Here is a 25,531-nt window from a genome sequence, read left to right on the forward strand (position 1 = left end):
CTGATACAGGATCCGACTGGTAACCAACGCTGTATGTAGCCGTAGCATCGACGTTGGGTGGCTGCCCCAGCGTATGCCAGCGACTCGCTTGAGCACATGTAGCCTGGGTGACGATGACGTCACAACGTGGTCTACACCGCGGCGCCAGAGTAGCCTGTGGTCTAAGGTAACACCAAGAAATCGGACGTTGGTGACTTGTCGAATCTGGTAACCGTCCAAATTCGGCGTCAAGCGTGTAGATTTTCTTTTCACTCTAGGAAATAGTACGAATGATGATTTCTCTGCTGATAGTGATAAACCAATCGTTGCCAAGTGGCCCTGAATGGCTTTTACTGCTCCCTGGGCTATTCGTGCGAGGCGGCGGTGCTGGTAACCGGAGACCCATAAGCAGATATTATCGGCATATATAGATATCTTCACTGGTGTTAGATGGTTTAGTACCCTTGGGAGGCTAGTCATGGCGATGTTAAATAATAAGGGAGATAAAACACTCCCCTGTGGCACGCCGCGAAATATACGTATTTCATTGCTCAAAGTGTCGCCAAGACGAACTCTGATGCGACGATCATTGAGGACCGTATGTATGAAGTGCAAGAGATGACCCGTGACGCCTATAACTTGTAACTGGCTGATGATGGCTGTCTGAGACACGTAGTCGTAAGCCTTGGAAACATCCATGAAAACATGCGCCACTATGTACGCGCCCGAATAGGGAACTTGTTGCTGGCTGCTGTGAGGTCTATTACAGTGTATATGGACAGCTTGGGGCACTGGATACGTGCCCGAAGAGACAACTTCGGCACTGGGTCTCTGCCCATTCGTGGCCGATCCCGCATAATGAATTTGCCACTGTGACACAAGGGGCATGAAATCTAAAATGTATTTATATTTCTGTTGAGGCTTTTCTGCGCCCGTGCACCTCTCATCAACATTCCTCCCTCGGCAAGAACCATACATCGCCTTCGTCCTCTTGAGGCAAACAGCTATAATGCGGGCGACGAGGCTGTGCTCGTGTCATGCTTTATATACTGTTGCTATACTTCACCAACTCAAACAAGGTTCGTGTAATTTAGACAGCAGCATCGCGTTGAATCTACGTGCATTTTTATTCAGCGCCTTACTATCTAGGTGGCTGGACGCATCATCGCGAAAAGAAAAAAACAGAAGAAGAAAATAAAGGAATTGGTGGTTTAGCTCGACACCTATATAGAACAGATCTGGGATGAAATCAAACACTGCACACGGTATCGTTAGAAATACGTTGCTCCCACTGGATTCTTTTCGCAAAACACGGCACCCACTCATTACCTGTCGTCAATACACGGGCAAGATCGACGCCGTTGCTCAAAGCAATGTACCGGCAAGAACCATACATCGCCTTCGTCCTCTTGAGGCAAACAGCTATAATGCGGGCGACGAGGCTGTGCTCGTGTCATGCTTTATATACTGTTGCTATACTTCACCAACTCAAACAAGGTTCGTGTAATTTAGACAGCAGCATCGCGTTGAATCTACGTGCATTTTTATTCAGCGCCTTACTATCTAGGTGGCTGGACGCATCATCGCGAAAAGAAAAAAACAGAAGAAGAAAATAAAGGAATTGGTGGTTTAGCTCGACACCTATATAGAACAGATCTGGGATGAAATCAAACACTGCACACGGTATCGTTAGAAATACGTTGCTCCCACTGGATTCTTTTCGCAAAACACGGCACCCACTCATTACCTGTCGTCAATACACGGGCAAGATCGACGCCGTTGCTCAAAGCAATGTACCAGCAAGGTATACACGCTGAGCTGCGTGTACACGTCTTATTGAAGGCTTCACTGCGACTCTTTGAAATGCCTTATCTTAACACAAGGATATAAAAAATTGAGAAAGGAATCATTACGGTTACCCCAGCTGAAGTTCCGTGGAAACCTGGATTCCCTATTATTGCAGGTTAACGACGCGGTTCTTCGCATTCCACTCCAACGTTTACCGGATATCCTAGTTCACCCCGACTATCCCGGCGCCTCGGATGGAGGAATGGCGTGATGAACACATTTAGAGAAAGGAGGCAACGAGGAGAAAACACGCAGTACACGCGTTGGGAATAAGGAACAAATGTGAAATAGTTCGGGCACAGCTTAAATTACGCCGTACCGCCAGTGTACCGAAGCGGAATACGCGTGACTCAGCAAAACCGACAGGAGTCCCGCAAATCAAAAAAAAAAAAAAAAAGTTCTCGCGCAAGACTGCGAAACTCGCATAAGGTTCAGAGTAAAAACACCGTGAATTCTTGAAGCAAGCAAGAAAGAAAGAAAGAAAGTGTAGAAAGAAATTCAATAAGCCGCAATTTTTCCAGAGCCGTGTAGGGCGCTCCACTTGGAGTGGCTTGTGTACAGTCAGTGCACGAGCACAGGGTGAGGGGGCACGCTCCACTGCCGTGCACAGACCTCTGCAGGGACGGGGACGAAGCCGCCGCCGCGTTGAATGCAAACACGTGCCGACGGGCGCAGTCGAGTGCGCTGCCTTCCTCGACGGAGGAGATACGGCTTAAAATTGCAAAACAGGGCCCCGGAAAGGAGAGGGAGAGAGAGAGAGACAAGAAAAGAGCTCGGGCCGTGGCCTTTATTATCGTAAATTTGACCGCCGGGTCTGCATCCCATTCGCTGTGCACGTAAAACAGACTGAGCTAGATAAAAAAAAAAAAAAAAGAAGAAAAGGAATGAAACTCGTGCTGACAAGCGTGCATCGCCAAGTGTAGAGGTGCCGTCCCAGTTTTGGGAGCGTTAAAGCGGGGATTTTCGATTCGTTTTCATTTGAAGTGCACCAGAAAAGCGCGCCGCTAAGCTTTCGCCTCTTGGATACAGCGTCGACGTCACCGGCCGCAATTGCCTGACCGCTAGCCGCGCACACTTCTTCCGTTCACGCGAATCTGGACTGATTCGCGCCATGTCAGACTGACGACACTAAGAAACGACTCACATTTTGACTAACCTGAACACATCAGTGGAAAGCCAGAAATTCGACCAACCGTGACGTAAAGATAAAGCTCACCGTGGTGGTCCAGTTGATATGTGGTGCTCTGCAGGTGAACACGAAGTCGTCGCGGGTTCGATTCGCGACCACGGTAGCCGCATTCTGACAGAGAGTGAATGCAAAAACGCTTGTGTAAAAACAGCGCCTTGTGTAGTGAACTTGTTAGCCGAGATTTGGGCGCTCGTTTAACGGTCCCGTGTATGTGAAATTAATCGGAAGCTTTTCCCAAAAGTGTTTTTCGTAGCCCCTATACACGCATGTTACTTTCAAAAGAGCTTAAAACAAAGCTTACGTCAGAAAATTCTTCCTCACTCATTTTACCAGCACACCTGGATGTTATGGCGTGAACGGGTGACAGCGCGCAGCCTTCATTTGTGTCGAGTTATTTCAACTACTGCTTCTTTATTATTAATTAGATTAATTTTGACCACCAGAGGATGTTTAAGGTGTCCCAATGCACGGGACACGGGCGTTTTTGCAAGGAAGAATACTATAGGTCCTATGCCTTCTCTTACAAAGCAACGGCAAGCTTTAAAACTCATTTTTTTAAATATTCGTTGAAGACATAGGCTTAATTAGCAAGCTCTAGCATGTTAGCATGAACACCATCGCCTTTCTCTCACCTGTACATACCACGATAGCATTTCTTTCTAGATTCTTTTTCTTTTTATTCTTTCCCGCTCTCCTCTTTCTATAGGGCCCTTCTGTCCACGATCCACTTCCCTTTGAAGAGTAACATGTTTCCTCTTTCTATATTTCCCTTCTCACTCATAGATTAAGTTTATCGTGAATTGTAACATCACTGAACTATAACGAATTCGTAGATTTGAAACAGTGATACAACGAGTTCATCTCATTCTCGAATAGTGGAGTGGAAGGCGAACGTCGTTTCCTCTTATGAAAGAAAGGTATACTTGACGATTCAATCTTCTCTTTTTTTTCTTCTGCCATGTGACGTGGGCACCGAGTGTCCAGTAACATTATTGAGGGGAAAAGGATGTTTATGTTTGGTACCGCGGACAGGACGCTTCGCCACTTCCATCATTAATTATGCCAGACTCATCTGACTAAGGTTCTTCGTTCGCGCAGTCGCCGTGTACTCGAGTACTAGACGTCTCCGACGTACCGCAGCGCTTTCCGTTCCCGACAGGTCAACGAACCAGACTACTGTTGCATTCAATAGCTAACTGTAGTGCATGAAAACTAGCGCTTTCGGTACTTCGCAGTGGACACCAGAGGAAGCAAGACGCAATTAAGTACGTCATATGTAACTCTGTAATGTTTACCCGTGGCCTGCGAGATCTCGGAGGTCACGGTTTACCCCGGCACAGGTTAAATGAGACTACTGAGCAATGCAGTAAGTGCTGGTCAAAGCATGGCGTATACATGACGAGTTTCTGACTGCGATCACTTCTGGTGCATTCAGTTAGCAAAAGCACAGCTTTTGCTACTCGGTGTTAGATCTGCCCGCGGATACACCATCCCCTTCATCCTTTTCGAGCAAATTGAAGAAGCAAGCAGCGGTTTCTTTCTTTATTTATTCGTTCTTGTAGGCGTAATATAAGCGACCACAAGGCAGATGATTCGCGTAATTAGTCTCTGCTTAGTCTAGAGATTTCTTGCAGCTTCAATAAACTAAATCAGGTTAGAAATTCAAAAATACAGGACGTAAACGCTGCTATCCACGCGGGTGAATCGTCGCTCAGAAGTTTTTCCTCAGTCCGTTGCCAATTCTGAATGCATGGTGCACAATTCAGGGGGCGCAGGACAAGTGTCCAGAGTAGGGACGTGAGTGAAGGCACAGCGGGCGAGTCAAGTGGAGCGCCATTGTGAGGCATAAAAGCCGGACGTTGTATTGTACACTGCACTGTTGGCTTAAAAAAAAAAAGAAAAAGAAAAAGGAGTCCCTTCTGGGTCGTCACCGCTCAGTGGTGTGGAAAACTACAAAACCATAAATAAAAAATGCCACACACAAGGACCTGCCAAGCCCCATATATCTTATCATTAGTCTGCTTTACGAGATCCTGCAGTTCGGACATCAATAGACGCCGTTGACGAGCCTCGATCGGGCGCGTAACAATAAGAGAGAGAGAGACAGACAGAGAGAGGGAGAAGGTGGCAATCATAAAAAAAAAAAAAGTGCTATTACAGGATACTACATGGCGCTTTAGCGAAACGGGGCGGAGGAGAGAGGAGGAGAAAATGGAGCGATAGGAGGCCTGGCAACCAAAAAAAATGAAAGAACCTAAATAAATCACGTAGAAAAAAGAAAAAAGACAGCCAGGCGTGTGACGCGCGCGCAGGCAGCTCTGGCCGAGCGCTCAGGGATCGAGTCGATGAAGGCGCGCGCGCTGTGCCCGCGTGAGCTTCTCCAGCTGTCGATGCAATAAATTCGGGGTTCGATATAGGGAGCCAGGATGAAGCGGGAGGAGGGCGAGGGGGGGATCGCTGGGCTAGCTGCAGCCGTTGTTAGCCGCCTCATTGGTCGGCACGAGAAGCCAACTTCCGAGCACCACCTTTCTCGGCCTTGCGTTGGCACGTGTAGAAAATAACACAAAATATATATATATATATATATATATATATATATAAAAATAAAACGCTCCAGACTTCTTGCGCCAGAAGGCCATGACGCTATACAGAAGCTAAATAACAGTGCCGCAGGGGCCTGAAGATAAATATTTCTAAAAAAAAAAAAATGCTCTTATAGATTTGTTATTTTTAACACCTTGACAGTAGGGAAGCCAGCTTGCAGCAAGTGCCGGAGGCCGCGCATGATGCTGCTGCGTCTATAGCTTTGTACGTGTACGGTTCTTGCGAATGAGGCTAAGCGCGTGGGAGACAAGCAGGTCGCTGTTTGGTCCATTGCCGGCACGCAAAGCTTGATATCATTACGAAGATTGTACAGTGCTGACCAACAGGTATACGGGCGCCATTTTGACGGCGCGAAAAGACGCGCAGCATCCCTGCAAAGGGGACAAGCGTGGAGCCCTCTTTCGGCTGAAGGTTTATTTAAACTCAGCGTGATATGCAGATTCCCGTCGCAGGAATCGAAATTAAATAATAATAACAATAATAATAATAATAATAATAATAATAATAATAATAATAACATTGACAAGGAGTAAGCAGCATGCTCTTATCAGGCGAATGTGTAAACGGACTCCGGGTGTCCTTACTCCTCGCGACCTTCCCCTTTATCTCATTTTCTTCCAACAGGTCTTCGGCCATCTTCTCCAAATAAACAATTATTAAGCCAATCAATTCTTTGCAGCTTCAAAGTACGTACGTGTTTTGGAAGTTATACACACGATACCAGGTCTCAGACAATTGAACCGATGGGAACGTGTCTCGAAGACACGTTCTCATCGGCAATAAAAATCAAATAATGTTCGCACACCAGAGGAAATTGAAGATTGTATTTGTAGACTAGGAACAGGCGCTTTGTCGAATTTTTCACCAATTATGAAACAGGCCAACGTTTCTTCACCTCCTCCACTCTAGCATAGCTGTGAAAACATCTTTGGGGAAATATGATCTTTTAAGAACAGCTCAGTTCACACATGAGCGGTTCAAATAGTAGCCTTTTAGCATCTCGATCGAGTGAAGGCTGCGGATTTGAAAGAGAGCGTGTTGCATAAGTCAAAAGTTGTGTGCACTGCTAGAACAGCAATGTTTGAAGCTGCGCATATTTTGCGCACAGGCAGCATCGCAACCGATGAAGTTACGACTGAGGAACGATCGCTGCTATACACGTACCACGGCAGTTCGATGAAAACAAATCATATGCGCTCTATGACCGCTGCGCTCCGTTCCCGGCCTTTACAGACCGGGAACAGAGTACAGCGTCGCAGTTTTTCGATGTCTGCGAAATAGATAGCGGCGTCTCCCAGCAGCCAGGCTTTTATAACCGTACCGTACCCACTCCTATACATTTGCATCGTACGAGCTGAACTTTGATACGTACGCAACGCTGCAGAGAGAGATATACACGGGAAGCTACGGCGAACGAAGTGTGCGAGGTTTCATGCGGTGAGTTGACATGGAGACTCTGGCAGGAGAAACGTCGGGTGAAATGCACTTTCACTCCGCATTACCCTTCGCGTGTACCGAGCGCTTCCGATGCGTCTGTCATGAGAATCCAGAAAATGAAGGGGCCGAGCAATGTCGGCGAAAGAACTGAATGGCTCGCGGGAACTTCACATGCGCATTGTAAGCCTCAGGTTCTGTACTATCAAAAATTAGACGCGATAGCAGCTGGGGAGTTCAATGAACTATATTTGTACTAACTACATGGCGCGAAGCTAATCAAGACAACATAAAAAGGGTTTTGCAACCGTTCTCCGTAACCGCATTCAAGCGTTTACAACCCTGTGTGGTCTCTTCCTGCAGCTACTGGTCCGCACAGCGGCAATATATCTCCTGGCGGTGGGCGTGTTCCCGCCGTACGTATTTCGTGAAAACGGTGCAACCTCGGTGCAAAAAAACAAGACAACGACCGCAGCGCAACGTGCAGCGACAACGGCTCCCTGCGGCATCGACAGACGGCGGTGGCTAGACAATCCTGGCGTCGGCGGCCGCGACCTCCGGGTTTACAGCCGCCCTGCCGGCCGCCAAAACCGGCCATAAATAACGGTGCAGCAGCGCTGCCGGCGCGGGAGCGCGAAGAACAACACCCCGTCAGGAAGACACACTTGTCACTGTTTGCGCTGGGTGTATACGTGCCGCCTCTTCCCCGTCGAGCTGACGAGGCCGGAACTGAGGCGCCGAAAAAAAAAAAAAAAAGTGCTGCAGCTCGCAACCACACGTCCGGCCGCCCCGAACGGCGCCGGTGACGCGTGCTGCTCGACTCGCTTGTTCGCCGAAAGACTCACAGGTCCAAGATGTGAAGATACGCGAGCGCAAATGTGAAACGTAAGTGAATGAGCGAGACAGTCATTACCTAAAGTTGTGTCTTTCTTAATCGTCCTTTTTTTTTTAAAGTCACACACTCTGACACGCATATCTGAAGAAAGATTTGCTGAAAATATGTTCAGTAACTTTGGGCACAGACCCGGTCCACCATACTCCGGTTCCGAACAAGCTATTTCTTCTCATACGCTATACATAATCTCCGCGAAGCGCGCCATTCCATGTGTACGCTTCCTTGCACCCGTCGCGCGCACCAAAGCTCCTATAGCTGTTCTCTGTTCTCCATCAAAGATACATCTGAGCGCGACGAGCAGCCCTGAAACTGCTCCCTATAGGAGTTACCAGAAACAATCACGGCCTGAATGCAGTTAATGTATAGTGAATGTAGCGACGGAGTATCTGTTGACGACAAAGCCCCACGCTGGCATCGAGGTATACCCTAAAGATGCTTGTATAGGTGTTCAGTGTTCGCTGCCCAACCGATGTGATACTTTAGCAGTCTGTTTACCGCGCTTTTTCACCCTGATTGTTTGCGCCCGTAGTCCGAGGCCTCGAACCACGCGTGGAGTGGACAAGAAACCGAAGGCGCAAATGTTAACTCTGACATGATCTCGAACGTCCAGAACGAGATCGATTGCCAACGTCTTGCCATCGATTAGTGGCGGAGTTAGAAATACATTCCAACGAGCTCAAAGGCGTGGATAGTGAATATACACAGGCACACACGGAAGCTCTAGCAGCAACCAACGTTTATTCAAGATCAGACGTCACGCGCCTGTCTTTCAGCAGTAATTCAAAATTCCGTTTTTGTTTTTTAGATGTCCTGCTGAAACCTTTATCACCTTCTCATAAAATACATCTTGCCTGCTTATTATCTGACGCGTGTATTCGTAATTGTTAAAGCCACCGTTATTTATATTTATAATCTTAACAAGTTGGTGAAAGCTGTACATTCTTTGAGGAGCGGTAACCATCCACAATTGTCACAGCGCGCACATACGTGACCGTCTCACTAACGCATCAAATCTTGCTTACGTTTTCTCAGGCGATCATTTAATACATCTTCCTGTCCGTCCAGTGTACTCCCGTCTGCAAGACGGGACAACGCCGATGTCACGCCGTCAGTGCATGACGCGAATGGTTCCTGCAATGATGTCCTTTTCTGCAAACCATGCTTGATTTCCACGAAAGGGGCCAGATAGCTTTCAAAGGTGGCTGAGCTTTTTTTCCGGTGCACAGAAGGCAACTTTAAATCCAATACGAATGACGTGCATCGTTATTTAGTCCGTACTATATTACATGTGTGTGCGCAATAACCGCAGCCTTCACCTCCTCCTGAACGCGTTTGGAACTGTCGCTGCATTGCATGCGCCTCCTTCCCCGTCGTGGGAAGGGAAACACGTTGGGCAAACAGGAAGATGATCGCAAGAGGGAACATAAGCGATACGTGATACGTTATCGAAATGGGTAGTTACCTGCGGTCTGTAACTGCCGCTTTTCACTGAACTCACTGTCATAAACAGCTACAAGGGCAACTTGCTCGTAAGAGATAATTACTGAACAAAAGGCCTAGCAAATTTCGATAACATTGCCTCCTCAAAAACGACCCAAGTACGAGAAGTATATTCAAAAATACACGACGTCACATTGCCGTATGGTCACTGAATGTCGTCGCGAAATTTAAGAAACGAAAGTTTAGCCTTCGTGTTGCTTACCGATAATAATTTAATAAACCTCTGCTACCGCAGTGTAAATAGAAATATGCTTTCGAAAGAATGCCAGGCTAAATTAATTTTCGCCTTCAGTGTCCCTTGAACTATCGTCACCCTCCGCGCACTTTGCTGATTAGAGGCAACAAGCACGGCAATGACGACCGACAGTGCCATTACACCGCGTATATATGTGGCATAGCTGGCCCGCCAGCCTCCGCGTGGATCGTGGCCATCGTACCTGTCAGTGCATGCACACGCCGCGGGCCCATCTGCGCCCCCGTGTCCAAACAGCGCGCGACGGGTCGCGGCCGTAAACGAGGAGCCGACCCACGCGGTGGGAGCGCCCGCACGCGCCGCGGCCAACAAAGGGACTCCTCGGCGCAGCTGCCACGTGCCGTTCCGCCCATCGGCAAACGACCACCGGCGAAGGAGGGGGGGTACCCTGCTGTGGTCGCGTCTCCCTCCTCCTTGCACGCTTGATTAGCGAGTTGCAGCCATGTCGGGCAGTCGTCGCAGCGAGAGCCCAACCGGGTCGACTTAGAATTGGCATCGTGTGTTGTATCTGTTTCGCGCGCTGCTGTCACTATTGGTGAACGACCACGGATGTTACACTTTTCTACGCCAGTGCCACGAAGATATTATTTAAAGGGGCGCTAATCGGCGACGTCAGATCAGTTTACACTGGCAAATTTTATTCTCTGAAGACCTCATTCATTTGGCGGAAAAGGGTTGATTAGCATCGGAGAAAATGAAGGACAAACTTCTCTCTTTCGATTTTCGCGCCACAGATTTCAACGGAGACCAATTTCACCTACCTTAGAAGCACCTGTCTCAATGAGATGCCTTAATTTGTCGAGTGTGTTGTGCATCTGTGACGTACACTGTGCATATCAGTCCTTTTTTTTTTTTTCGTCATACAAATCTGGAGTAGCATATGCTATATGCGTGCCGCCAGGCAGAGATCTCCAGGATCCATAAGGGAGCTCTCTATTTCTCTCGGATTTCAAAGTACTACCTCATATTTGTACCCGCTTTTACGCAGGAAAAGTCCAAATTTCGTAGGATCAGAATTCATGGTTTATTTGCAATGTGACAGATCACTTGTTTACTGGTAAACAACTAATAAAGACCCTCATGGATACTGTAATAGTCCATTACTACATGGCGCGCTGTTGGGGATGGATGGATGGATGTTATGAGCGTCCCCTTTGGAACGGGGCGGAGGGTTGCGCCACCAACCTCTTGCTATTATACTGCCAAATGTCCTACCTATATGAAAAAAAAAAAAAAAAACACGATGAATTCCCATAACCAAGTTTTCTGACCCCCTATTGTGAACTTTGCTTTTGTACGCCTCCGTTGTTTGTCGTTTCCCTATTTTTCTTCCACCAATCTTCAAATCGCCTCTTACTAATCTCTATTGCGGACATGTTTACTTTTCCCCTGCTGTTGCTTAACCCAAGGGCTTCAAGGAGGCCAGTGATGCCTAAATCGACCGTTGGGCAGATATCTTCACATGCTAATAAAACATGCACCATAGTGTCCTTAGCTTTGCCGCAGCAAGCACATGCTTCTTCTTCCTTGTTGTTGTTGTTCCGCTTTGTAAGTGCTTGTCCTAAGGCATCCTGATCTCGTTTCGAAAAGTAAAGAGCTTCCCTTTGAGTTATCATAAATTGTTTCTTTCCTGGTTTCGTTTTTTACTCTTAAGTAGTTACTCATATGGCAGGTTTCTTTTCCATTGCCGCCATCCTTGAGATAATTTCAGCCTCTCCGACTTTCCAGTTGACGTTCTTGGTTGCTGAGCTGCTCACCCTACATGGCGCATACTTGCTGGTAAGCTTCCTAGTTCTTTTCCTCCACTGTGAATCAATGTTTTTCCTGTACGGATACCTCAACACACTTCCCAGCCAACTTACTTTCGTCCATATTCCCTTAGTCGTTATCCATAATCAATTTTACTGTCAGCTTCCCTCGCTTAAAACCTTGTCCAGCCTATATCACCCTTACAAAGCTTTATTTGTAGTCTTCCCGTGAGCGCCCGATTCGAGGCGTCCTACTGACCTTTCGCCGCCATCGAGTCCTGATTGTACCCCTGATTTCAAGAAACAACCACATTACCAAAAGTAAGTCCTGGAACCATTACACCTTTCCACATACCCCGGAGAATCTGGGGTATGTGGTTCCACATGGCGCCCTGTGTTTCACTATGGCTGCATTCCTATTTATTTATTTCTTTATTTATTTATTTATTTATTTATTTAGCAAATACTGCCGGCCTGGATTAAATGCCTTAGGCAGGAGTGGGGTACAGAAATAATAAGGACAGAGAAAACGTACATTGCAACAGAAGAAGCAAACAACAAGACTCGGCCAGAGTCCAAAACACAGTAACATCAAGTGCAAAAGCAAAATACTTGGCTCAAACCAGATTACATGTGTGCCCTATTCTTCACTCAGGGCTTGTAGAAACAAGTTCACCGTTTCGGAACTGACCACGTTTCCAGGCAGACCATTCCACTAAACAATGGTACGGGGAAAAAAGGGTATTTAAAAACATTTGTTTTACACGAAAATGCACCGACTTTTTTGGAATGATAGGAACGCGTAGGGGCGGTGAGTAAGGGGCTCAACTAAAATGCCTTCCTCTAGATTTATTTTATTATGATAATATAAGTAAAATAATATTAGTCGTTCGCGGTGACGTCGCATGTCCAGATGTTCGAGTCCTGCGGTGTGCAGTAGGGCTGTTGGGGATATATTCCAGCTGTAACAATTAAATATAAACCTGACTGCCTTGCGTTGGACATTTTCTAGTTTCACTTCGTTACTTTCTAAGAGCGATCATACATAGGTTTTATAAGCTAAAAGCTTTATTTATTGAGTAGATTGTACTAGTGTTCTCTTCAAGTAATGCAGTTGTCCTAGGGCATTTTTTTTTCCATATACGAGATATGCACATTCCATCGAAGGTCGGAGGTTATAATTCCTAAGTATTTAAAGGTATTTACAACTAAGAGAGGTTCTTTGGCTATGCGATATGTAAAACTTAAAGGATTCTTTCTACGTGTGACAGTCATTGCTACGGTCTTTTTGGAATTCACAGTCACTTGGCACGTCGAGCACCAATTGTCTAATGCAGATAGGGAATCGCTGAAAAGAAGTTGGTCGTTAGAACTAGAAATTTCTTTATAAGTTATACAATCATCTGCGGACAGTCACATTTTAACATGTATGTTTTCAGCAATGTCGTTAATGAACACTAGAAAGAAAAGGTGACCTAGGACAGAGCCCTGCAGAATACCGGAATCCACTGGGACTGCATCAGAAAGAATGGAATGAAATAGAAAAACTTTATTGCTCTATATTTCAGAGAGATTGGCGTTGGGCCGGTGTCTTCATGTCTTGAGTCCTGGCCGCTTCACAAGGTCGGCGCCCCTATTCCAGGGCACCGCTGAGTCTTGCTGCCTTGCAGGCGTGCTGCACCATTGCCCGTTGGGCTGCGAGCTCGCTGCTGGTGAGCAGACCCTCCCATTGTTCCGCACTTAGGTTATTTACTTTATGGAATGCGAAATTAGGCTTGCATTCCCACGTGATGTGGTATAACGTGGGGGTTGCCCCGCACCTCGGACATGTATCCCTGTACTGGGCAGGGAACATTTTGTGTAGTGTGTGCAGGTTGAAGAACGTACCTGCTTGCAGTCTTCGCCAGCTGACTGTCTCGTGTTGTGTGAGCGATGTGTGGGGTCGGGGGTATTTAAGTCTCGTTCCTCTGTAGTGGTTAAGTATTCCTGCATAGCACCATCGACAACTACACTTTGACGTCTGTGCGAAAGATAGGCTTCAATCCAAGAGAGTGGTCAATCGTGTTTTAATGTGGGTTTTAATTTCAGAAATAATTTGTGATGAGATACGCGGTCGAACACCTTCTCGAAGTCAAGAAAAATGATATCGACTTGACTTTGCCTATCTAATGCTGCTGCTAAGTCGTGAACAGTTGCAATCAGTTGCGTAATAGTGGAAAGACCGTGACGGAACCCGTGCTGTCGGTTATCAATAACGTGATTCTCCTCGAGAAAATTGGTTATGTGTCTACAGATGATGTGTCCTAGCAATCTTACGGAAGTGCACAAAAGAGAAATCGGCCTGTAAGAAGAAGGTACTGACGGGTTTGGTTCTTTAGGAATAGGAGTGAGTTTTGCGAATTTCCAATCTGTCGGCAACTCTGAGCATTTTAGTGATTTCTTAAAGCTAAAGTACTTCGCACACCACTCAGCATACCGGACTAGAAAGGTGTTGGGTATTTCATCGATACCTGGCGATTTCTTGGTGTCTAAGTTGAGCAGAAGAGCTAACCCGCCTTGCGCAGTTATACAAATGTCAGTGATTGGAGGAAAATCATCAGTGGAAGAGGGCTGCGATGTGAAACGGTCGTCATGTGTGAATACCGAACTGAAGTACTGGTTGAGCACCTGTGCGAGTTCTAACTTGTGCGTAGTCGCGCTATCTGTAGAGAGGCCAAGTACCGATTTCTTGCGTGGTGCAAGATATCGCCAGAACTTATTGGAGGTAAGACAAGGAAGTTTTTCATACACACAGTGTGGAAATGGTGTTTAGCTTTACTGATAGCGTTCCGTAACAACTGGCATAGTCCGGAGATCTTATCGGCTGTGGTCGATGAAAGACGTATTGTATGTTGGCGTCTTGCTTTCTTCGGTTTACGCCCCAGACGCGCAATGTCTCATCTAAGGATTGCTGCTGCGCACAATTTTCCGTTTTCTTGTCACAAAATCATTTATGCATCGGTGAACTAAGCAGCCACCGTAGTCCTCCATAAAGAAAGCAACAAAATCCCAATAAAGAAAGGCGTCAGGCAGGGAGATACGATCTCTCCAATGCTGTTCACAGCGTGTCTACAGGAGGTATTCAGAGACCTGGATTGGGAAGAATTGTGGATAAGAGTTAATGGAGAATACCTTAGTAATTTGAGATTCGCTGATGATATTGCCTTGCTTAGTAACTCAGGGGACCAACTGCAATGCATGCTCACTGACCTAGAGAGGCAAAGCCGAAGGGTGGGTCTAAAATTAATCTGCAGAAAACTAAAGTAATGTTTAACAGTCTCGGAAGAGAACAGCAGTTTACGATAGGTAGCGAGGCACTGGAAGTGGTAAGGGAATACATCTACTTAGGACAGGTAGTGACTGCTGATCCGGATCATGAGAGTGAAATAATCAGAAGAATAAGAATGGGCTGGGGTGTGTTTGGCAGGCATTCTCAGATCATGAACAGCAGGTTGCCATTATCCATCAAGAGAAAAGTGTATAACAGCTGTGTCTTACCAGTACTCACGTACGGGGCAGAAACCTGGAGGCTTACGAAAAGGGTTCTACTTAAATTGAGGACGACGCAACGAGCTATGGAAAGAAGAATGATAGGTGTAACGTTAAGGGATAAGAAAAGAGCAGATTGGGTGAGGGAACAAACGCGCGTTAATGACATCTTAGTTGAAATCAAGAAAAAGAAATGGGCATGGGCAGGACATGTAATGAGGAGGGAAGATAACCGATGGTTATTAAGGGTTACGGACTGGATTCCAAGGGAAGGGAAGCGTAGCAGGGGGCGACAGAAAGTTAGGTGGGCAGATGAGATTAGGAAGTTTGGAGGGACAACATGGCCACAATTAGTAGATGACCGGGGTAGTTGGAGAAGTATGGGAGAGGCCTTTGCCCTGCAGTGGGCGTAACCAGGCTGATGATGATGATGAACTAAGCTTTTCAAGAAGGCCCACCCCATGTGCTCAACAGAAGAACTCTTACTCAACTGTTACAAACAAGAAAAAGGAGGAAACGAACTGTATAGTTCATCTAAAATATCGACCTCACATGCACCTCAGAACAAGGGAATAACTGTCTCTTTCTTCTGAAGCTTTGGAGTAGGGTGCAGTTACAAGGTTAGATTTAGCATTTTGTGGTCTGATATCCCTTCTAAGACATCCACATAGGGCTTACGGCGTAGCAGGTTAGCGGTAACAAGGAAGATGTCCAAAGTTGACTGTGGGTCATTTTGTACGCGGGTGGGCTCCATGACTAGCTGAGTCAGATTATGCAAGAGCACCACGCCGGGGAATGATTGACAGGCACTAGTGAAAGCCTCCGGAGTATCGGTTAACCAATTTATTGACGGAAAGTTGAAATCCCCTGTCAACAACAAGTTAGCTGAACGGATTTCATTTCGGCATATGAATTCATTAAGCTTTTGTACGAATGTATTATTAGAGTTCGGGGGCCGATAAAATCCCCCAATGACTAAATGAAATTCCTCAAGGAATAATTTGACTATTATACTTTCTAGTCCGTCAACAATTGGTAACCTTGATACTCGCAGAGATTCTTTGTATATTATTGCGACGCCACCACCGCGACCATTTCTGTCCCTCCGGAAAATATTATAACCACACGGTGTTACTTCACTATCATAAATATCTGGATGTAGTCACGTTTACGTCACTACTACAACATGAGGGTGATATGCTAAGATAGTGCTAAGTCAGTTAATTTGTTCGTTATACTTCGGGCACTGACATTGATGCACCGGAAAGTCTTTTTAGGGCAATCACTTATTGAGTGTGTTCGTTTTGGACTGCGGCTTTCTCTTGCCCCTTACTGTTATTTTTTTTTTCTTGTGTTTTCACATATTTATTGCCTTCGTTTATCCATATACCAAGGTATCTATATTCTTTTACCCGAGGTATTTCCTGGCCCTGTATTGCCACTGTCAGTTCACTGTTTTCATTGAATATCATAACACCTGATTTTCTAACGCTAAATTTCAAACCTAAATTCTCGCCTTCCTGTCTAGATATTAGCCAGACGTTGCAAATTACTTCGCTTGCTAGCTAGAAACGCAATGTCGTCCGCGTAACATAAACCGCACAAAATGTTCTTTCTTGCACCAAGTTCCAGGTCTAAACAAAGAAACGTCGTTGGAGCAAGTTGGGCCGCGGAATTTCGCGCGTGCCCATGAAGATCCATCCTTCAGCGCCTCCTAAAAGCGACACATATATGGCACATCGCGCGGCAACAGCGCGCTGCAACGGACACAGTCTGACGCTCGGCGGAATCCGACGCCATTATTGCAGCTCATTGCTGTGTGCCAGAAGCCCAGTGGGAAACATGTTGTGCACGCCGCGCACGCATACATCAGCGTCCCTAACAAGGCGGCAGCGCTGTCGCGCGTTGGGAGACGACGTGCGCGCAAGAGGACACGCCGCCGGTGTTGGGTTTCGTTCCGCGTCGGGAAGGACGCGCCGCGAGCCCACAATGCGAGCGCTGTTCCCACCCGCTCTCTCGGCTCCTACGGCCCGGCTGGAATGCGTGAGAACGAGCCGAGCAACGACGATGCAACAGAAGGCACGAGGACTTCTTCCTCGGCTGACTGGTGAAGCGTCGAGTGGTCTGGGCCCAGCCCAACGGCTCGGCTGCAGATCCGTCGGAAGTTCGCAAGGGTTTAGCCAAGCCAGGGAGCGCGAAAGGATGAGTGGGGTGGTCACGTCAATCACCTGCCTGGCCCAGCAAAAGTAGTCGCGTTCATCCACTTTTCAAAAGGGGCGGGAGGGGGGTGAAAGCCCCTTAACCCTTCTACTTACAGCGGTGTTGCAGATCTGCATACCCCTCTTGGTGTGCGGGAGGCGGTGACGATGGGCGATACATAAAGCCAACAGAACAATGACGCAGAATAGCCAGCCAACACACAGCCACCGTAATTACTGGTGCAGCTCTTAGGCACATAATCCAGCTTTAGTGCAAACATATTTGCCAATGAATAGCAGCCAGTAACAAAAACAATGCTTAGCGGTGTGGAAAGAAAACAACAACAGCAAGACACACCGTGAAAGCAGTCAAATAAGACCAAGCATTATAATTTGGGCTAGTTTTTGTGGCGGCTTGTATGTGATGGGCCACACAAGTTGCGCACAAACCCTGGTCTTCAAGAGCAGCCATACACTGTGGCTGACATTCATGCTTCAACAAGATGGCAATCAAAAAGTGCTACTATGATTACTGTAAAAGAGAAATATGTGAAGCTTTTTATCATCGACATGATAGCAAAAGAAGTTTGCATATTTTTTATCCCAGCTTTTGCTGGCATATTACTTAAAGTTATATGCTTTATTTTAAGGTTTCTTCTTTTGTTGCCTTCAATGAATACATTCAATTTTGTCAAGTATTATACCAATTTCTAGCCCATTTTGTTGTGTTTCTTGCATCCCTCCCAGGCACGTACCCAAGGGGGGCCCGGCGGCCCCCCCCCAAGATTAGGACGCATCCCCCCCCCCTCCCGCCTTACTCCCTGTCCACGCCACCACTTCTCACACACATTCCTACAGCACCGCCAAATCAATGTTGAAGCTTGACAGCTATTCGCTGGTTCCACATTTTGTTGCCTGCTTTTGGATGGCAGTAGTTATCGGGGTCTACTGGGATGTGAAGGTGAGTTTCCTCATCGATTCCGTGCCAGCGCGATTAACTCAAGATACATTCAGTTGTCACCATCTATTCAACGATCACACGCATCGCTGTTGGTTCGTTAGTTCAACCTCCTTTGTTTAGACTGATCTGGGGACCAGGAAAGAGATTCGGTTCGTGGTCAGCTGGTCTGTATGCACGTGGAACGAGCTGCGGCCGGATAAAACGCCAATTGCGTTTAACTTTTCCTTTTGCTTCATTATTTCCTCGAGTGACGGCTCGCCAAAACGCTGACAGATCCTCAAAACCATATGCCCATGATATGGGTTAGATAAGGTGGAAAATAAAATAATGTGAGACAGCGTCCATCATCAAACACTGCAATAACCCTTAAACTCATGGGCAATAAGACTTTCACCCGTTAGCTCATCTGGTTTTTCCCTAATTGTACAGCTCTTTTCGTGCAAAATAGCCAACTGGAAACGAGAGTCGCAAGGAGTTGAGAAATTAAGCGATCTACTAAGGCAGAAAGCTGAGGCAACAGCCAAACAGGAAGGAAAAGCAAAAATGAACAAATTTACCCATTGTCTATGAAAATATTTATGGATCAACATTTTCTTATTTAACTAGGAAGTAGAAAAAACACCGCCGGAAGTGGAGAACAATTTCGTGTGTACTGAATGACGCTTATACAGTTATCATTCGAGCCGCCTGACGTAGCCTCTTCTCTGCTGTGCTTATATATATATAGGCGTCTTTCTAACCTTCCGCGGTGGGCGCAGTACGTTTAGAATCCCAGCGTCCTGTGCCCTACGAGGTTGTATGGGACTGGCGGCCACGCATCGTTACGTAACTTCCCCCCCAAAAAATGTACGAATCACTTGTGGCACTTGCTACAGCAGTAAACGAGGGATCCAAAAGAACTGTGATTGTTCCGCAAATATATATTTATCTATAATTCTTCCAAAGTGAATTCAACAAACGCTACTATAGTCGGCTACAAGTCCGCCAGCCAGTGTTCCTCCGCGAGGCTGCAAATAATTCATACTTCAAACTTTTCTGCTACCCAAATAAGATGGTAATCACAAAAATAAAATTATTAACGCGTAATATTATACCTTTCCCTCGCCTATTACAGGGTAATGGCGAAAGCCTAATTCTTTATTGAACTGAAATAACGTGCTTGCTTCTCTGCAACTATTTATTGTCAAGTTTCACTTCAGTTGGCAGTGAAGTTTCACGAGTAAAACGAATTCAACTGTGAAATGAACTCCACTGCAGACTTTTGAAGAGTGAGATGTTCAGACTACATACACTTTGTCCATGTCTGTTGCACACCTCATTGCTTCCGCCGATGAAAGGACTCTTCAAGAACAGCAGATGCTCTGGAGCAATCAAGTACGACGGCATTTTGAAAAGGCCGTATGACGACGATTTTGTTTGCTTCTGTGATTGGCTGGCAGAGTAGCATAACTCTGCGCGGTCCGTGTGCCTTAGTTGCCAACTGCTGCTTTTTTTAAGTTGTATTCTACTAAAGTAATTTTTATTTTACGCTTTCGGTTCTTTACTTGTTCTTGGCACGGTTCTTCCTGCGCTTCTTACCTGCGTCAGTCCATTTGACATGGTTCCTTGTTTGTCAAGTAAAGGAGAGGGGTATCGCATAGGTGTAGCTTTAAAACACACCTTATTTCATTTCTCTTTTGTGGGTTTACACTTGTTTATGGCAAATGGTGGGCGTTATTCACATTTCTACTAGTAAAGGTACCCCCCTTCAACTGCATAGAAAAGTTACCTTGGGTTGGGACCCCCCCAATAAATCGTGGGTACGTGCCTGATTTCTCCCCTGTGCTACTCCAGTTAAGAACTTATTGTACACCAAAGACTATGACAAGGTCTGAACCTGAAGATGCCTTTACTACAATATGTGTGCGTAAGTGGCCAGTGCTATGCACAAATGCAAGTGAGCAATGACAAGGCTGATCTGCCAATGCAGCATCAAGAACCATAGTTATTGACAGTGGATGCTACAATAAAACCGGAAATTAACTGCTAAGGATCCAACTTTAAGGTGGAGGAAAGAGTTCTTTCAGTAAGCTTGCTGGCATGAATGAGAAAGCAGTGGAAAGAGTGTGTCTTTAAAGAGGGGTGAGGGTGGAAAGCCTGCTGTCACATGCATCGCAAATGTGTCGCATACATCTTGAATGACATGTGAAAAATCTTCCAGTTAAACAAGTGGCAAAATAGATGGTTGGGTGTTTTTGCTCGGCGTCAGTGTGCCATATGTAGCGGGCTGACTTCTTTCATTGTTTTTCATGTTTTGCACCAAGCATAATTTTCAAGTGGCTGGACAGGTGGTTTTCAAGCCTGCTAGACAATAGTTGATGTTTCTATATCTGATGTTCCAGTAGTGAGCAGTGTTGCCATTTTAGTGATTTTGTTCCTAAATTTAGCAAGTTTCTTGTCTGTTGAATGAAAATCCTTCAATTTAGAGACCGGTGACATTTTGGGCGACATTACAGAACAATTGGCGACATTTTAGTGACTTTGAAGTTAGCAAAGTTGCTTTGAAAACGGCCTCAATGCACTTTATTATTCAAAGGCTACACGTTAGTGGATGGAACTGGCTGTATGACGTGTGTGCTCTGCGACTACAATGAAGCAATAGTTGCCTTCACAGGTTTCACAGTTTGCTCACAAGTGCATGCATTTCATTAAGTTTTACAAAACTCATCTGAATGGGGTGTAACACACCGGGTTCTGCACTTTCACTAAGTATGTTCGATTGTTGGACATTTACAAATTTTATCGGGAGATTTAGGATGCAGCAGGTGAATAATAAGATAGGCTGATGGTAGAAAGGTGCATACATAGGAGGGGCTGGGTTCAATCACGCGGGCCTGAGCACATTGCCTCGTTGTCACGTTTTGGACAAATAAGTACTGTCAAGAGCCTTCAGGTAGACTAAAAGGGTGGAAGCGTAGTATTTGACCTGCAAAAAAGTCATGCAGATGTCATCACTATATTAACATGCACCCATCTGCGTCTTACATAAGTTTTCCACCTTTTCAAGAGCACCGAGAACTACAAAACATTTAGAGATATTGAGGGCCAAATGATTCTGTGCTAAGAAAATCAGATCGCTCATGTTCTTTTGAATCATGCTGCATCTGGAACCTCACAATACTACAGTGAATGCGAATTTCATCTGTCATCGTCTCTTGTTATGTAAATATAGTAGTAAAAGCCCACTACACACTGCTGGTAAATTCAGTTTATTCCCGTCTCAAACAGACCCTAGATGAATGCAAGACATTTTGGTATATGATTTACGCCATGATAGCGTACGTTATAGCTTTCCGGAACATTATGTTACCTAAAGTTTACTCAAAAGCTTTAGCGACAATTTAAGCGACCTTGCACTAAATTTTATTGAAATTTCGCAGCTTTTTCACTTCATTTTAGCAACATGCTAAAGAAAATTATGGCAACACTGGTAGCGACTTTTCACATGCGAGTCCACATTCTGCAAACTTGACAAATCGCACTGAAGAATGTAATATTCGTAATATATTCTGCAGCTGTATGGTTTTTATGATACTAAAGATGCAGGAAATGTAGTGAAAGTAAGTTTTCAATCAACAGAATTAACTGGCACCTGAAAGGGGCAAGGCAAGATAACTAATGAAATTAACATCTTTTGGAAGAACAATGCATGAAGCTTAACAAGCTACAAAAAGCATGACAAGTGACTGGAGAGTATCCCAAGCAACTCAACGATAACAAGCCCTAATGTACTCATGAAAGCAAATCTGGTTGCCCTAATTGGTAGCAATTTGCTACCATTAGGGCTGTGGCTTTTCTACTAAAGCTCGTAATAAGGTGGGCAGTCTAAAGCTTTGGAGAACCAAAATGTATATGTACATGCCAGCAAACACCAGTCTGCCATCCTAGCATTGTTTCCTAGGTGTGCCTGTTGTCCAAAGTCCACTGCACAAGCGCCCACCTACTAGCACAGTTGCACCAATGAGCAGCCAGGCTTAACAAAACACACAGCATGCTTCAATGAAGCTCCTTTCAACATAACTTTCCAACACTGCTTTAGAAACCAAAATGAAATCAGTTACTAACACTACAGGCTGTTTTATTAGATAATCTTTCACCAGAAACCAGCGAAAGAAAAACCAACTTCTCTGCAAGCCAGTAGGTCCTCACTTTAGTAGGAAATGCTGCGTCTTTTGCTTTTGGAGAGGCAGCTGTTTGGTGTCATTAACTGCTGTCCTCAGCCCATCTTACACTGTCACGACAGCCCTTGAAGACTGAAGGCAGCTCTTGTGGCAATTCTGCTAAATAATTTAATTTAATTATGGGGTTTTACATGCCAAAACCACTTTCTGATTATGAGTCCAGCTGTAGTGGGAGACTCTGGAAAGTTGGACCACTTGGGGTTCTTTAACGTGCACCTAAATCTAAGTACACAGGTGTTCTTGCATTTCGCCCCCATCGAAATGTGGTCGCCGTGGCCGGGATTCAATCCCGCGACCTCATGCTCAGCAGCCCAACACCATAGCCACTGAGAAACCACACCAGGTGCAATTCTGCTAAACGGTTCTCAACATATTCTGAAGATTCACACGCATGAATGTCTATATTTGAACAGGAAAAAAAAAAAAAAAAACTTTCATGTTGTGTATTGTTTGGTGACCAAACAAGTGTTCTAATCATATCTCTGGGTGGAAATTTGGACATGTCCATATTGCATCTTAAGGCAATAGGTGCGAAAACGACTACACGGAGATGTTGGTCGGTTTTTCTGTGTGTCGTCATTCTCGTGCCTTTTACCTGAAGTCTCATCATATGGCCATGCTCCGACTGCAGCACCAGCGCAGCACAGAAGTCTAAACGTGACCTGCAGGGTGCTAAATATCTGCTCACAGGCCGTACGTTGTGCAGCCATGATCTACAAGGACGACAGTACAACAAACATCTGGAATCCTGTGTGGACAATATATGACAGTCTCAGAAACATGTTATTGATTGTTCTGAAACTAATCTTACATCTTCAAGCGTACCTCAGGACCTTCATTAAAGTTTTGCATCCATCCATCCATCCATCTTCAAGTACAACTCGCCCACACAGTTGTTAGCATTGAAACAAAAAGTAGTGTGCAAATGTCCGTGTTTGTCTCTTGTTTTCCTTTTAGCGTCCCTGTGTGTATCACTTTTGCAGCGCAACCCTACAACATACAGTCAAACAAAAATAACCTTCAAATCTTGTCTTTCACGACAAATTGGCATAACATGTCAGCCAGACATTAATTAAACAAAGTCTCTACCTTGTGGGCCTACAACTTAAGCTATAACAAGCACAATAATAGTACCAATTATGCATCCCTTCCAGTGACACAAACAATGCATATCTTGCCCTTCTTATGTTCAAAAGTTCAGCACAGCGTATTAACACAGAACAAAAGCATATAAAGAACTTAGTTTAATCATCATCATCACCTCAGTATTTACAGCACACAGCGTTTGTCCCAGCAAACTGCTGCAAGCAATGATTCAGGAAGATTTCTATAACCCTAGAAATCGGTGCTCGACATACAAAACGCAGGCGCACCTAGCCTCATTTTTAAGCAGCTAAGGAATATCATAATGCATATGTGTTGTGTCATTCACTTGTGTGTAACCGTGTTCCCTTCTTTTAATCATCACAAAATTTATTCCCACAAGTGTGACAAAATGAATATGTAACAAGGGAGGAGGAAAAAAAAAAGTGCAAGGGAGTAATAGTAAAAATAAAATGAAATACATAACTATAAATCTGCATCTGTCAAACACAACAAGGCTGGTAAGCGTTCGTGGCATATAAATTAAAAACCGTCAGGCCAATTGCTTCTTGTGTGCCAAGGTTAAACAAATGAGGTCTCTGTTCGAGACCTTCTGCATCGATAACAGCTTGTCATTGCTAGTTGCGTGTGAACGTTCGTCCCCTGTAATAAAAAAGAAAAGACCAAATATACACAGCTATGGTAGTACATATGAAACTGTACCTGCAAGCGGAGCGTGGTGCTGTGGTCTAATGTTAACGGCATGCAGTCTTTCATACTAAATGCTGCACTGCTAACTTCACTGATAGGTCTTGATCGTTCACTGACAGAAAATGATAGCATGATAATGTAACGCTGACCAAATAAGTTTACGGGCCATGGGATCTGAGAAAGAACTGAATATATCCTCAGCCTCACAACCTAGCCCGGTGTTGCAAGATGCACCACAACGAAAAAGAACACCTGGTTTTCGTCGTGTAGAATGCAGAATGCTGTTGTTTCGTAAATGTACCATGTGACATAATTTTAATTTTAGACCTACTCAGCATGCTTTGGCAAGTGATGTTTCATTTCACACTTCTTCAGTAGCTATTGTTTGAATACCAATTAGGTGTGCTGTGATGTGTAGAGACAATGTTGCAGAGTAAATGGCCAATGTGGTTATCAACTAGTCCTCCACAGATTGGCACAATGTCTCTGATAAGGTGTCCATAGCTGAGGAAGTGTCGTGCATATTTTCTGACTTAAATCACCACAGATTATGAGTCGGACTGACAGTGTAACAGACCACAAGCAGCTACCACCCTTGCTTTTATGAACTGCAAGTTTGCACAACTAGTGCACAATGACTGCAATATGTCAAGGTTGCACTAAGTGCAATCACTAAATCATTGCAGGATCACTAAATCCTGCATGTGACTTGCTTGATGATTGTGCTGCCTTAGCACAAATTGAGACTTGGAGTCTGAGAGAGCATTGAGCAAGGATTGTCTTGCTGCTGAACTTTTCAGTCAAGCTACACAATGATGCAAAGCCCAAAAACCAAATGTGTCCTGTGCAGTTAGTACAGCCTAAAAAGTCACATTAATAAATTGCCTGATCACGTGCTAAACAGAATCGCACCAACTTCCTTCACATAAAGGATGATGCAATAGGCACAGAAAATGTCCAAAATATCAGCCATATTGCACCAAAACATTATAGTTACCCATCTGTAGGGGTGTGCGAATATTTGAAAATTCTGAACTAATCGAATAACTGATGTAAGTAAATACAAATATCTTTCCAATAGTGTAAACATAAATACAAATATTTTTTGAGTATTTTTCGAATAATTTAAATCCTCTTGTGTGCCCAATCAAATACAATGCTGGAGAAAAAAAAATCCCATTATTTTTATCCTGGTGACTGTGGTAGTAAACATAAAACAGGAGAAATTACGTAGTAAAGCACATTATACATCGCTGAGGGAGCCAGGCTTTTCATTTTAAGCCACAATCACTAACACTCCCCAAAGAATGCTGTGTTTGTGAGCAAACTGACTATTGCTCCGAATCCTCTATTTCGACTACTAATAAACAGCACCTCATA

The 25,531-nt window shown here is 45.1% G+C and overlaps 1 protein-coding gene across 1 annotated transcript in view; it reads right to left on the reverse strand.

The window, feature by feature from the left end:
* Nucleotides 1-23,586: 23,586 nt before the first annotated feature.
* Arpc2 (Actin-related protein 2/3 complex, subunit 2) overlaps nucleotides 23,587-25,531 on the reverse strand; it is a 37,550-nt gene continuing 35,605 nt past the window's right edge. The window contains exon 10 of the mRNA XM_050189803.3: nucleotides 23,587-24,103. Coding sequence (XP_050045760.1) covers nucleotides 24,079-24,103 — 25 coding nt within the window. The 3' untranslated portion in view covers nucleotides 23,587-24,078. The remainder of the gene's footprint in view (nucleotides 24,104-25,531) is intronic.

The sequence above is a fragment of the Dermacentor andersoni genome, chromosome 2 (genome assembly GCF_023375885.2).
Source record: "Dermacentor andersoni chromosome 2, qqDerAnde1_hic_scaffold, whole genome shotgun sequence".
In the NCBI taxonomy this organism is placed as follows: Eukaryota; Metazoa; Arthropoda; class Arachnida; order Ixodida; family Ixodidae; genus Dermacentor; species Dermacentor andersoni.